This window comes from Erpetoichthys calabaricus, chromosome 9 (genome assembly GCF_900747795.2).
Source record: "Erpetoichthys calabaricus chromosome 9, fErpCal1.3, whole genome shotgun sequence".
Lineage (NCBI taxonomy): Eukaryota > Metazoa > Chordata > Cladistia > Polypteriformes > Polypteridae > Erpetoichthys > Erpetoichthys calabaricus.
The window spans coordinates 69,779,563-69,795,560 of NC_041402.2; the positions used below are offsets into that span (position 1 = coordinate 69,779,563).

The window sequence follows — 15,998 nt, forward strand, 5'->3', positions numbered from 1 at the left end:
TATCTTTATTTTATTTTATTGTAGAATCAACTCCTATCTGCGCACACCAGTGCGGCCGTGGGCGGATGCGTATGGTGTATTCACTCCATGTTATCGTGCCTTGCGCTGTCACTGGTATTTTGATAAAAGAATTTGAACAACATATAAGAAGCGTATAAATTATTAAACAGTAAAACATTAACATTTAAGAAGTAAAGTTACATTAAGTACTACTGCAGTGCCTTCGGGTATACCTCATTTTTTGTTTGCCCATTACATGCTTAAATGTATACATTTTTTGGTGTACCTACCTGAGAACATGCGACATATAACCGAGCGTGGGAGAAGCATGGATTTTAAACACGCGTTGAGTTCATCTGCTGGTCTCCCTCGTGGAATAACTGGTAATGTTTGACTAAAATCTACAGCGAGTAAAACGACATTACCTCCTATTTTTTTTTTTACGATCTCTGAGATCTTGCTTTTTTCGGTTCAAGGCTTCATAAGCTCTTTTATGTTGTATGGTGTACTTATCCCAAACCATCATCTTTGAATGTTGCAAGACTTTCGCCTTGTATGTAGATCGGGGTAATTACATTCATTGCATTCCTAGTCTGAATCACAATCTGATTGTATGGGTGGTTACCTGGCACTGTAGGGTTGCCACCCGTCCTTTAAAATACGGAATCGTGCCGCATTTGAGAATGAAATTGCGCGTCCCGTTTTGAATCAATACGGGACGGGATTTGTCCCGTATTTTTTTTATCATTTTTTTTAAAGCAGCGTCTCATGCAAATCATCCCACACGCATTTTATGAAGATGCCTCCTTTCCTACTTTTGTTTGGGTAATACTTGATGTCATCGTTAGTTTGATTGGTCTTTTTAACTGTCCAGTGAGGAGGGCGGGTCTTTTAAGTAGAGTCTGCAAACTGTTGGCACTGAGATGTGGCACCCGCTGCAGTATGCGTCCCTTATTTTTTTGTATTAAATGTGGTAACACTACCTGGCAGGTAACACTTATGTTTGGTCATGAAGTCGTCTAAAATCCGCCACGTGCCCTCTTTTAATTGCGAGAAGCAGATATATATAGCCAAATTCTCGCGCTTCGTTGCGGCGAAGTACTGCTTTTAATTTTTTAAGAAGAAAAGAAAACCTTTTTAAACGGATTGAAAATATACCAATAACAATTTGTTAAGGATCTGTTTTTTTGTGAACCTCGCTTTTCACAGCTGTCGCACTACGGCGTGTGTTTCGTTTATTTGACAGTATGTAGATCGTGGTAATTACATTCATGGCATTCGTTTTCTGAATCACAATCTGACTGTATGGGTGGTAACCTGCCAGGTTACGCTTGTGGTTGGTCAGGAAGTCACCTTACATCCGCCACGTGCCCTCTTTCTGTTCCCAGAAGCTGATCATAGAATGGTTTTAATAGTTTACTTTCAAATAATGTAAAGAGTATGCGACACGTGTTTCTCCCTAATTCTGGGCTCATCAGGCATACACACTCACTGCATCCCCTCTCGTGAATCGAATCTCTATCGTCAGCGCCAGAGTTGAAGCCCCTAACGTTGCGGTCAGCAAGTCGGCTAACATCCGCCATGTGCCGTCTTTCAGTTGCGAGAAGCAGATCATAGAATGGTTGAAACTGTTGCCCCTAACGTTGCGCCACGGCGTGTGGTTCGTTTATACCTCGTGTCTTCTCATTAAATTTTTATCTCGCGAATATGTTATTGCAATCCGCAGCGGGAGCGTTTCTATAAACTTAATGTAAACTTACGTTTTACACCGTGCTTTGTTTCCCTTATGAACAGGCTTGTATGCTTCACTCGCTCCCTTCTCAATTGTTTAATGAATTTTTTGCTCTTCGCTGTTTGCGGCTCTTCCTTCATTTCTCCTTACTGCGTTCTTTTATCTCGCGAATATGTTATTGCAATCCTTAACGGGAGCGTTTCAATAAATTTAATTTAAACTTACGTTTTACACGGTGCTTTGTTTCCCTTATGAAGATGCTTGTATGCTTCACTCGCTCCCTTCTCAATTGTTTAATGAATTTTTTGTTCTTCGCTGTTTGCGGCTCTTACTTCATTTCTCCCTACTGCATTCACAGTCTTTTCACGTGATTACGTGGGAGGCGTGATGACGTGACACTCAACTCCGCCTCCCATGGCCATCAAGCTGCCGTCCATTACAGTATATTGTCAAAAAAGAGGTTCCAGTTATGACCATTACGCGTTGAATTTCGAAATGAAACCTGCCTAACTTTTGTAAGTAAGCTATAAGGAATCAGCCTGCCAAATTTTAGCCTTCCACCTACACGGGAAGTTGGACAATTAGTGATGAGTGAGTCAGTCAGTCAGTCAGTCAGTCAGTCAGTCAGTGAGTCAGTGAGTCAGTGAGGGCTTTGCCTTTTATTAATTAGTATAGATATAGATTTATTCCTTGCTGACAAAATTTTATGTTGTTTGATTTTAGGCAATTGGTATTTGCATTTTTAGCAGAGAATTGTGGAAATATTTTGAGTTAGCTCTGTATATGACAGTACTGTAATTTCACTGAAATACTGTTTTAGGAAAGTTCTTTATTATTAATTGAGTTTAATTAATACATATTTCATCAACCATAAACTTTGCTTTATGAAGAACATTTCAGTAGTTGAACACCATTCCTCACCTTGGAAAGTACAGAAACATTGTAGTACAGTTATTATGAGAATAGAATGATTTATGGTTAGGTGACTTATGTGGGGTCAAAATGATGCTCTTACAAAGTTCAGATAGTAACATTATTCTTTATAATATAGCATGTTATCCACTCAAATTGTGGTTTATATTTTGAGAGTATAAAATGTTTATGAAGTATCTTTTGATTGGAAAGGTTTGAGACTTTGTACTAATGTCTCTAATTTCTGTTTCCACAGAATGTGTTGCAGATCTTCAAAGAATTCTAGACACCTTTTCTCCAGACATGATATCAAGGGCTGTTCTCCAGCTACAGGTAATGTGCTAAGCAGAAATACTCTATTTAGTAAACCTAAACAAAAGTATTTCCATGTTTATGTTGCCATGCTTAATAATTCTGATCTTTAGTGATTACCAGCTACTTTTTTTGATAGTTTCTTTATTTAAAATCTGCATCACCTCATTACTACCATCCTTGCCATTATTTCTCTTTTTTTTGTCTGTATTTAGTTTATTAAATCAGAAAAAGCCTTACATGCTTTCCTTTTACTTTAGATATATGTGCTATTTGTGTGAGGGTTTTAATACATATGCAGGAATATTACAGACTATTTAACATAAATTAAATATATAAATGGTGTAATGTGACAATAAATAAAACAACATGTGACCATAAAAAAAATTTATTGTACTTGTGTATTGACAGGTTGCTTCACCTCTTTTTTAACCACTTTTTCATTTACTAATACCACCACAAAATACTTCCATCTTTCTTTTGCGTCATTCTGAGGATAAGGAATATTTTAGAAAACATCAGAAACACTAGTGCATAGTGGCCTATAATATTCACTGCATGACATAGACCTTTTTAAACAGGGACAAATCTACAAGGAAAAGTCTGTGGTGCCTGTCTGAACTGAACAGTATGCTAACATTGATGTTATTGAGAGAGCCCTGATTTCCGTTGTCAGCTTGTTGAAGTTATGCTGGATTTGTATCCATCCTGTAAGCCTTCTTCCTTTAATTGTAACTTTAGAAATGTACTGCAAGGTTCTCATTACACATATAGTACGCTGGCTGTACTTACACCCCGGGCGCAGCATCCAGGGGGTGCCAAATTTCCCTTCCCCATTGCATTTTGGCAAACAGGAGGGGGCGCGAAATCTTCAGTTGTCCCCGGCGCTGAAAACCCTTGCTACGCCTCTGCTTACACTAGGTATGTTTATTCCGAGTTTACTTATGTTGTAGTTGTTTTGGAGTTATGTAGGTCAGGATAACACTCAACCCTCTTACAGATTTATTGAGTGTGCAGTGCAGTATTTTGCTGTTAATCGTGCTTCATGTCCGAGAAGATTTTTACGGTGACAAATGATGTTAAGGGAGAAATTTTCAGCTTTTCTTGCCAACAACATCATGTTTATGTGTAAGGTGAGAATAAAAACCTGTTTTTAACTCAAAAGATATTGAATGAAATAAAAATTGCCTTATCTGACTTGTCACATCATTGAAGTCATGTCTGTTTTCCGTGCTCGAGCACATTTAGAGATCACACTGTTCCCGATATGCTACTGAACTGTGCTTCGGCCCACCTCTTCCAAGCAGGCCAGGGCACAGTATGATCACACTAGTCAAACGAACTAGACTTTGCGAACTTACATGAGGACAAAAGTGCTTCCTGGGGCACAGAATGAATTGCTAGTGTGCCATTATACTCCTGCACTGTCAAACAGTACATTAAATAATAATATTGGCAGCTTCCTGCCTCCAAGGCCTTTCATGGGACCATCTCCTGTCTGTATCATTTGATAGTATGCCGTACATTTTTCAACAATAACCAAAATGTAATTTAGTCTCGGAAATAACTGTAAAATGTATTTTTCAACAATAACCAAAATGTAATTTAGTCTCGGAAATAACTGTAAAATGTGTTTTTCAACAATAACCAAAATGTAATTTAGTCTCTGAAATAACTCTAAAATGTTATTGGGGGTACATTGCATCTCATAGGAATATTATTCTGTAATGGGTAAACTTTGTGTACAAGTGTCTGCTGTAAGTTATTATTTATAATACTACAGTATTTGAAAAATAATTTTTTTTACAGCTTTAGTTTTTATTAACTACAGTGTCTTCTTTTATGTACTGTAGCTATTCTGAAGGCACTGCGTTGCTATATCCTGACTGGCTAATTTTAATTATTTTTCTTTGTCCAGGAGAGGGCAATGAAAAGCTGTGTGAATCAGGCAAATCAGGTGCTGCATATTGACATGAACAATCTGGAGGTGAGAGCAAACTAAAATGTTCAGATTTCAAAAACAACTATTCTTCGGACAGTTCTCTGTGTTAGAGAAGACTGGATGTACAAGTCATTTTCAAATGCAACAATATCTAAATGCGTGAAATAGTATATTTAATACTAATAACCTGTCTATTTTATTTGAAAATCAGACAAAAATAATCACATATGTAGTCCTGCCTATAAATGGACTTTCTCTTTGTTCATAACAGATTTCTTGTCATCCTACTGGCACTAAAATGGATATCAACAAAACTGTTCCCTTAGAAATACCAAAGACGGCACTTTGTTCACTCCCAACCCCTGACTATTTCATGAGAAATTCTAGAAATCCTAATATTCCACGGTGTTTGGCCCAGGATGGTGCCATTCAAAGCAGTGAAAACAGTGAGTTAAATTGCTAGTCCTTTTTAAACATGTCTTCTCAATTGTAGCGTAGCATTCTCTAGTAGATTTAGTTAAATTATAAACTATAATATATAAACTGTTGTTTAGCAGTAATTAAATCATCACACACACATTTTAAAGTAAATTAACTTTTCGTATTGCAGTAATATGTAAAAGAAATCCATTGTGTTTTATGGCAGGATGTATCACTGCTTCTAAGCAACTGAAAAACAGGTTGTCAGCATATATCTGGAATGCTTTCTTAGTGTTCATGTAGGTTTCTTCCAAATGTTTAAATGTCAAATTTGAATGGCAGTGTGAGAATATACTTCTTATTTTAAGGCATATGTGCTACAAATTAAAGATCTAAAAATAATAAAATATAAAATACATTACAATAATGTAATATTAAAATAATGTCTACCTTGCCAGAAGGCAGATTAATTCTATTTTTGCAATCAAAATGAAACACACTACATTCTAAAGTAAACTTTTCTTGATCTTTGCTGACTTGTTTTAATTTTTTGTGGTAAACATTCTGCAGACTCTGAAAATTTTGGTATACTATTTTAAATCTCTGTTTAAATTTAACATCTGTTACATCAGACACCTCAAAAATATCTCCTTATTTTTTCTACTCAGAGAGTTGCTACTGCAGTGGTTTGTTTCCCCCAAAGCCAGACTGCCGTATGGCTGCAGGATTATCCAGGCAAACCAGTTCCACCAGTTACTGCCAAATGAATCCACATCAACACTTTCAACAGCAAAAGTCATTTGGAGAGAATGGGAATTACACGTTAGGTAGGTACAAAGAACAGCAGGTGAAAAATGCTGCATGTCAGCACTATTATTTAGATTTATCTGAATGATTGTAGCAAGCCCTGTAGCCAAACTTGTTCTTAGTATTTAATTATAGACACTACTTTCAGGGAACACTGCTGAAAATGAGAACTGTCCTTGCTCTGAAAATCTTATTAGTTTTAGTAGACCATGAAAACACACACAGTACATAAATACATTATGCATTTTTTTTTGTTATTGCTAAACTGCAAAACCAGAAAAAAGAACAATGATTTTTCTTAATAGTCACCAGTCTATGTATGCTAATTCTATTATTCTGTACATACTGTATATATTTACTTTTATATTTGTACACTCTTTCACGTATGTATTACCTATTGATTAACTATGCATTTTATGTATATGTATGGAGCTTTAGGTGACATGGAAGTACATTAGCACTTGAAATAACACTGCTGGTTTAACGCTCCATTGTCTTTGAAATCACCATTAAAAATACATTTAAAGAAAAACTGAAATGTTTTTTTTTTAAAATACATTAGCACCTAGAGTGACACTGCTATTTTAAACCTCCACTGACTTCAGATTGACTATTACAAAAAATAAAAAATCCATAAAGATCAATCTGAATGTGATTTTTGCAACCTTTTTGAAATTTTTATGTTAGATATTTTTTGGCTAGGGAAACCAATATTGTCAAAATTAAACTCCTCCCAAAACTTTCATATTTTTCAGAGTATATATTGTGGGAAGCAGCCCGCACACAGACAGACGGACATCGTTTACAGTCCAACACACGTTTATTTACAATTTACAGTTCAAGTGACTTAAGCACAACCCAGTGCCGCAGCACCAATCACCCTCAGTCCAGGCCCTCTACACAAATGCCTTTCGTCTCTTTAGGCTGCCTCTTTCCTCTCCCAGACCTCGTCCTCTTCCACCCGACTCCAGCCCTAAATGAAGGGAGGCGGCCCCTTTTATTGCCCCCCGGATGTGCTCCAGGTGTTCTCCGGCAATCTTCCACCGACACACCCCAGTGTGGCGGAAGTGCCGGCTGTATCCCCGGAAGCACTCCAGGTGTCCCTGCTCCTCTTCCCCCCAGCATTTCCTGGTGTGGCGGAAGTGCTGATTTCCAGGGCTCTCCAGGCATTGGGGCGCCCCCTGGCGGTGACCACGGGCCTCTACAGGGTTGAGCTTCAAAGCTGTGTACCGTGGCCCCCACAGCAAGCAGGGCGGTCGCCCCCTTGTGGTCTGGAGGAGGCGTGAGCCCTCCTCCGGTCATCTTGGGCGTCCCGGCTGGGTACCACCCCCAGCCGCGTGCCACAATATATATATATATATATATATATATATATATATATATATATATATATATATATATATATATATATATACTGTAGTTGTGACCCACTGGGCTTAAAATCAATCAGAGAAAATAAAAGATGTGGTCGATGGTAGACTTCTTAGGCATACAATCATGCTGCTCCGATCGCTGGTAGGTGAGCAAGTGTTCCTTGATCCTATTGAGGACAACCCTAGCAAGGACCTTACCCGGCACCAAAATCAGTGTTATTCCCCTGTAGTTGCCACAATCCAGGCCATCACCCTTCCCTTTCCAGATAGGGACAACAAGTCCCATTTTCCAGTCAATTGGTATGACACCTATCTCCTAAATGGAAGCAATCATTACTTACAATGCAATGAGGACCACCAGCTTGTATAAGTTCACCCCAGATACCACAGATCCCTGAAGACTTCCCTACCCTTAGTTTGTTCACCACCTGTGCAATCTCAGTGAGATTGAGTGGTTTTATAGCTAATTGGAGGATAACCCTCAAGAACCATGGACCCAGAGATGTTCAACGTCCTAGCCAGAGGAAACTTTAAACAGCTGCTCAGAGTAGCCAGCCCAGAAGTTTACAATTGCAGCGTCATAAGAAAGGACTGTTCCATCACTTGCCCTTACCTTGACTCTCCGAAGAACAGATTCAGATGTGCATAATGCTTTGATTTCTCTGTCAGCAGGCCATAGGTCAATAGACCAAAGATAGTGTGTCACTTACTCACAGATTCCTCTAACAAACGCCTCCTTATCTGCTCTCAGAGCCCTTGCAGCTGGCCTTCCCGGTACAGACCAGAGTTGCCATCAAGCCGTGAGCTGTGACTCCTCTCAATAATATCTATGGTACCTTGCAAGATGAAATATCTCCTTCTGGAAACACCTGCAACACCAACACAACCCTCAGCAGCCTAGGTCTCCCACATCACATTAGGATCGACAGATGCACCCAAGTCTATAAGTTCCTCACACAAACTGTGTATAAACTAATTTGTGACAGCCTTATCTTGGATTCTGACCAAGTCCAACCTCATTCAAGATTTCAGTCTGACCAAGTCCAACCTCATTCTCTTAGTAGGTGGTAGTCTATTGGACCTTAGCTGGATCTTCAGAGTAGACCCTGGAGATCTGTAGGAGCCTTTGGTGTCTTCCTACAAGGATGTGATCGACCTCCTTCACCGCACCACTAGTATTGGAGTACCAAGTCAAATGTTGCAGCTCAGGCTGCTGGAACCAGGACCCAGAAATCCGTAGTCCCTGACCTTTTGCAAAGTCAAGGAACATGGAGCCACTGTCACCAGACCCATGGGGACCTACACAATGCTTATAGCCAGATGTGTAATGGCCTGTGGTTGCATTGAAGTAATTCATGACCAGAGGAGTGTCATCTTGTGGGCACCCATCAACCACTGAGCGAAGCTGCAAATAGAATGTCTTCCTCACTTAACCAATCTATCACTGCAGTGGAGTATACACTGAGACAACAGACAAGGCATCCAGAGATTGCCTTATCCTGAGTCCCAGGTCTGCGTACCTCAGAGAGTGCTGCCACTGAAACGCAAATTACAAAGCTCCTCTGATAGCAGAGGAACATGGTCATCATGCTGGAGAGACAAGACATTCCATGTGCCTACCCAGATGGGCTGCCTCAAATTAGGACCCAAGTGCTGCCGTGCAGCAGGTGACACCTCAGCACCACACCAGTTCCGATCCCCAACAGGCTTGACCCCATTGGCTGTCTGGTGGTTTTGACTTTTCCGGGAATGAGGCTCCAGATGGCTTTCCCCTATCCCCTTCATAATACGAGCAATCTTCCTGTGGGTGGCTGAAGCAGAGTTACTCCTGCAGAGAGCAAAAAGAAGTCCTTTCTGATGTTTCTGAGTTGTTTCCCTCACTGAGACTATACTAGGAAAATATCTTTGCCTCTCTGTTATGCAGGAACTTCTGAAACTACTAACACTCCTTACAGCAGTGTTAAGAGTATTGCTGGATGCGATAATATTGTGTAATGAAAAATCTGTTGTGATATCTTACATAACATTGATCGCTCATTACCACGTCTTATAAAAAAAATAATTTTACAACTGAGGAGCTGTGAAAAGATACATTAGTATTTGGCAAGATTTTAAAAATTTTGTCTTTAAGCATCCATGGCATCTGTTAATTCAATAGAAGCTGCACTATTTTTGAATGGCAACTACTGTATGTAATGGGTTATCTGAATTCTTTGCTTTCTAGATGCAATGTGGATGTTGTTGAAGCAATCTTGACATGAAATGTTATATTATGAAGTGTATGCTTAGTTTATTTGTGAAACACATTATAATGTTGGGCTTACAGAAATACTAAAAGAAAGAAGTGAACTGAAACACACTGTGTAAACATGGCAACATGCTTGAGTGTTCCCTGTTTATGGAAATCTGTATATCTGTCTAAATGACTGAACAATAAATGTTAACAAAAATATCAATCCCTTTTTATAATTTACAATTCACAAAGTAAACATCATGAAAAGCTTTACAGAGTAAACAAAGGTGTAACTCAGAATGTCACGTACAGTAATACTAGATCGTTATAAATGGATAATAGTTCATTAAACAGATAATTTAAAAAGGAAGCAAACTGAAAATTCAACATAAAATGAACTAATAGTACATGATAGGAGATTAACAGTATGTGAGTATGGTGGAATCATGTTAAATATTTTTTTAAATTGGGGAATATATCTATAGGTAAAGCTACCTAAAAATGTAAAACAGGAAAGGTGGACTTTTAAACATGATTTCAATGTGAGAAACAAGGCAAAAAAACACTAAATACGGACAGAGTTAAAGTTGTGTAATGATTCAATGAAGAAAGTACCACTTGTCCGTGGGACTGGTATGCTTTGTCTTGATCTTTTGTCATTTTCTTTTACCCAGGCTACCGACGATTGTTGCTGGGACATCGGGAGTCAATCATTCGTGGGATGACAGAAGGAAGGTTAAACTACATCTTGGATTTGTTGCGATCACGACAGGCACTTCCTCGAGAGGATTATGAATACATCAAGGCTGCTTTAACAATTTCTGCTAAAACTCGCTCTCTGCTGGATACCTGCCAGTTTTTAGGAGAAGGTGTGGCACAGCTGGTGGTCCAAACTCTGGGTCTGGTTACTCAGGAAGGATGTTCGAGCCAGCCCATTTTTAAAATTACCTATTAGTATATTTAATCTTCAAGGCTGCCAATTACAGTGGTGCAGGGCATTGTTGAGCTTAATCAGGAATGACATGTTCATAGACTGGAAAAGAATGTAATCCTGTTGGTAAGCTTGGTCATTAATAACAATTGCATTGTAGGGGCAAGAGACAGATCATATATTTTTCTTATTTTGAGGGATTAGAACATTCTTTACAACTTAATATTACTTTAGAGCTGTGATGGCCTGAGGTAACAAGGACGTATCAGATATGTTTGGTTGGCAAGAAAGTATTAAGTTTTGAAGCCATGGAGAACAGAATTCAAGGTAGTCCACAGAAGTCTATAATTTACTTTGGGACCGAATGAAAAACCAACACTGTAACAGAAGCCAGCTTTTTAGGATTGGTGAGGTCATAGTAACCTATAGGAAAACAGAAGGTTACACTTTAAGCAGTGCTATTGTTTTGTAATCCCACCCCTCACTTATTGTGTTACATTTTTCAAGCCAATTATGTTTCCTTTGTTCCAGTTATGAAACAATTATATGTTAAAACAATTGTACTAAAGCTGTCTACTTGTAAAGCTCCTTGGAATGGCATTTAACTTAGAAAAGTGTTACATAACATAAAGGTGGACTGGTTAGTTCTTGACATATAAAGGGGCTGAAAATAAGAAGCATAAGCTTTCATACTACACTACCAGTCAAAAGTTTTATAACACTTCAGTTTTTCCAGTTTTTCTTCATATTTAATCAGTTGAAAAGTTGAAATTAAAATTAAATTAATTAAATTAAAATTAATTAGTTGAAATTTATAATGTAAAATGATGAAAAGGTAAGGAGTAAACTGTCAGAGGTTTAAATTAAATGTTTAGGTTAGCAAAAACTTAAAAAAGAAGAATATCAGAAAATTACAAATGGGCCTTTTTCAGGGAACTACTAATAGGTTACAACCTACTGATGTCCTGCAGCAGTTAAAACAAATTAAGCGTTGCAAGTTGAAGCAAATAGTTTGCACAGGTGTCCCAACTTGTTGATTATTAAAAACTTTTTGTCTGTCTTAAAACAGAGTTGGAATAGACTGTGTTACCACACCCTCGAAAGTTGTAAATTCCAGTGATAATGGCAAGAAAACAGCAATTAACAAAATTAAAAAGTCAGAATTATTACCCTTAGATGCTTAGGCCTTTCATTTAGAGAAATTGAAAAAAAAAAAAGTCAAAGTGTCAGTGAGTATAGGATACTACACAATCCAAAGGCAATTGGAAGCTGGAAGAAACTCTGATAGGTAGAGATCTGGCAGACTCAAAGTCACAGTCCAATCAGAAGACAAGTTTCTGAGGGTCAAAAACTTGCATGATAGTCGCTTCACTACACCAAAGCTTCAAGCACAGCATAACAGTGGTCAAAAAAAGCTACTGTGACGAGGACACTTTGTGCTGCAGGTTTGACAGGGTGAGTGGCAGTAAGAAAGCCTTTCCTTAAAGTACAAAATAGGGCCTTGAAACACCGGCTGTGGAATACTGCAGACTGGACAAAATCTCCTCTTCACAGTAGAATCTGAGACTCGCTTTTCAGAGAAAAATAATGCACATTTGCTAAAGTAAATAGACTAAATTACTGTTTATTTAGAACATTAATGATTAGCTTTACTTCTGGGCAATGGTTATTTCTCCAAGATCTAAAATGGTGAAACATATTAAAATAATTATGTATAGGAAAGGCTGTAGGAGGATTGTTTGTCCACAATTACAATTCAGTCTTTGGAAGTCTAAATAATTCATCTACAGTTAAACACAGTTGCAGCTAATGAATGTAATTAAAATTGGTTAAGTGACTCGTAATAAATAAGTAAATTGTCAACCTTATTTTATTGAAAAACTAGGTTACTGTCCATCTACCTGTCTTTAAAAGCATAAATCTAAAGAACCAATTAATTCATTTTTATCATTCTATAGTGTTGAGGAAGGGGACTAGGTATTTTATCTTATTTTTAAAAAATAAATTTGAGAGAGATCAGTCTGTTTCACTGCTAGTATGTACTTCTTCAGCCTTATTAAAGAGCACAGACATGTTAACAACTGCCCTGAAATCTTCTTATTGTTCAAATGTAGCAGTGATACTCCATCCCAGCTGTATGCACTCTATGATCAGTGGACTCATTTTATTCAGTAAACAACAAGCAGACTTTAATTATCTGTCCATTTATTTATTCATTTTTCAATTTTCTTAATTGTTTATGGGGGTTTGAGCCTACACCAGCAGTACTGGAAGCAAGAAAGAAACCAACCCTGAATGGGGTGCCTGTCTGTCATATACATACTCAGACTTACTAACCACAGGTGAACCTAGAGTTGCCGGGCAACATGTCTATGGGATGTGGAAGGTCAATGAAGTACTTTGAGAAGCACGAATACAGACATGAGGAGAATGTGCAAGCTAACATTTAGTTAAGTATCCTTAATTAGTAATCCTTATGAATTTGACTAAATCATTATAGTGTGATGAAAATTTCATAATCCTCTTTATTATTTTACAAACGTAAAATAAATTTTTATTCCAGAGGTTACATGTTGCCTCTTATAATTAAAGATGGGTACATCTAAGTGTGAAGTGCATATTTGTGCATGTTATGTTACTTTTCAGCTCTGAAGTGGCATTTTTGAGCGTCCAGGGTTGGTTGCTGCCTTCTAGCTCCCTAGAATCCTTTCATGGAAAGTGTGACTTTGAATTGTTGAAAAAACGTTTATGACTTAAATATTTAAAAAATTAAATCCAATTTTAATGAAAACAATACCCACTGAAATCATAGCTATGTCTATAAGGCCAAAATGATTGTGACCCTTTGGGTCTCTTGGGATCTCTTCTGCTGTTACACGTCCATAGAATAAGATGTCTTGTGAGAATCTCAACTTATAAGCAAGTGCCAATCATTCTCAGTGCATTTTTAAAAAGTATGCAGAATAACTGCCAGTAGTATGCTTGAAAAGCACTCTATTTTGGTATCTTGTATCAAGAATATTTTTGTGGAATGTTGTTTCTTATTATTGTATATGTCATGCATTTTTTCACATTTGACAAAATAAATTATCTTCCATTAGTTTTCCAAGAATCTATGTGTATATTTAATAATAAACACATCTTTATAAAATCTAAATTTTATTTGATTTCTCTTGTTATGCTGCTTTTGTTATAGTCCACTATGAAAAGTTTCACTACAGTACTACCAAGATTAATCACATGAAGTTTATTATAAAGGAAAAGGTTACTGTTTCTAGAGTCTGTCATGATACAAAATTTTTCACTTTCATTTTGAAATCTGCATTATACCTCAGCTTAGTTAAGCAAAGCAGACTGCCCTGAAGAAATGCATTTTTTTTTCAAACAAGTGCTAATTTGCATGCCTTGTCTATGTCTCAGCACTTTAACAATCATTTATAGTCAGCATTAAATTAGTACTACACAAGTATCTACACTCTGTGGAATTATGTAAATGGTGCATGGAGTATAAAACCCCTGAAGAAGCATATTTCCTACACAAATCAGGGGAAATATCAAAAGATGAACAATCCCCTGTGGCATCTCAACAAGAATTTATGTAGCTCGGCAAATGAGGTGTGCTCAGCTGTGCCTGGAATGCAGGAAAAGAAATAAAAGAAGAACTTGAAGAACAACTACATTAAATGAGATATTGATGAAACTATCTTATATGGAACCCAAATAGAAGAAATTGCTCAGTCACACATGGGCAAAAGAAACAGAATAAAACATATAAATCTACTTTGTGTATTATATTTGCCAATTATTAATAAATAAAACAATCATAATTTATCCTGTGTTTTCCAAGTTTTAATATAAATTTATATTCATTATCTTAAGTAACCTTTTAAGGAACATAACCTTGAAGAATTATTTAATGTCAGTGATTAGGAAACAAAGGCAGCTTCCTGAAGGTGATGTTAAGTCATCCAATCATTAACTAGCTAAAGTAAATTGGACTTGGGGGTCGAATCTACTTTGTAGCAATTAATACTGTGTACACTGCTCAGAATGTCTGTGTTCATATTAAATTCTGTCACTCAGTCCACTGGAACAAAAACAACCCTGGCTGCACTTCTATGAGAATAAAAAGGGCAAGTTAAATTCCAGCGGATTAAAAAAAACAATTGTTTAAGGCACTCTAAAGTTTGCTGTAAGATGAAATGATTTAAGAATCAATACCTATAACTAAAGCACTACATTTTGTACTAGATAATTTCCTCACAAATAATCACTACTGCATTAGAAGCCTACACAATGAAATAATCATTTCTGATGAAATGTAACACATTTGCCTTCATAAGTAAAACAGTCGTTCAGTTTTAAAGGCAAGCTGTGATACTCTTGTGCTATTTTTTTGTAACATAGGTCTTTGGCTTAGTTTTACCATAACCCACAACTTAATGAGAAAGTATAACAATTCTAAGTGATGCTTCCACCACATTACAGACTGTCTTTGTGTTATTCTGTCTTCTAAGCAAGATTACTAGTTTAATGACTTTATATTGTCCAGCTGATGTTGGCTCTGTATCTGGACCTCTGTTGTGACCATATTCTTCCATTTTGATCATTGGCTGTTTATGACATCCAACTGCCTGACAATTTTTCTGACCTGATCCTATATCTAAAGCAAACCTGGGCAGCATTCCATCTTGTAACAGACTGCAAGGAAAATTTGTGTCACCAAAGCCAGATATCAGTATAGTTTAGCCATTATTATAGATGTGTTCAGGCATTTTCAGAAGGAACTTCTTACAGCACAAAGTCAATGTAGGTAGCATAGGTGCTGACGCAAAGATTACTTATGACCAACAAGCCCTTAGCAAGCAAAGTGCTTCAAGGGGGACATGCTTGAGATTTGTTTCTTAATAGATGGGCACGCAGTTCACAATCTCCTGTTGGTGGTTCATCTTTAAAAATGTAAAACATGCTAGATTTGATCCAGGAACCACTAGATAGCTTTGAAAATGAAATATTGCTCACCTCACTGATTTAACAGAATATACAAAAGCAAATGTAAAAGCAACATTTTATACTGTGTATAGTACCTCAGGCTCAGAAAAAGAAATCAAACCAAATTTCCTATCACAATCTAGTATATATGTAGGTGTCAGCAATAGTATTCTTTTATTTTTTTCACCATGATAACAGCCTTTCTAGGTGAGATGTCTGTTGTACTGATTAACTAATGTGTTATATTATAAACATTACACAGAAATGCTGAAAACATATGCATATACGCTGTCAGTGTAGAAGTTATAAATACAGGGTACATATAAAAATTTTAAAATGCACCC

General features: G+C 37.2%; 1 protein-coding gene across 1 annotated transcript in view; it reads left to right on the forward strand.

Moving 5' to 3' along the window:
- Positions 1 to 12,325, forward strand: part of si:dkey-181f22.4 (receptor-interacting serine/threonine-protein kinase 2) — a 71,263-nt gene extending 58,938 nt beyond the window's left edge. Inside the window, exons 8-12 of the mRNA XM_028809700.2 lie at positions 2,901 to 2,977; positions 4,875 to 4,943; positions 5,170 to 5,344; positions 5,987 to 6,145; positions 10,406 to 12,325. Coding sequence (XP_028665533.2) covers positions 2,901 to 2,977; positions 4,875 to 4,943; positions 5,170 to 5,344; positions 5,987 to 6,145; positions 10,406 to 10,686 — 761 coding nt within the window. The 3' untranslated portion in view covers positions 10,687 to 12,325. The remainder of the gene's footprint in view (positions 1 to 2,900; positions 2,978 to 4,874; positions 4,944 to 5,169; positions 5,345 to 5,986; positions 6,146 to 10,405) is intronic.
- The last annotated feature ends 3,673 nt before the right edge of the window (positions 12,326 to 15,998 follow it).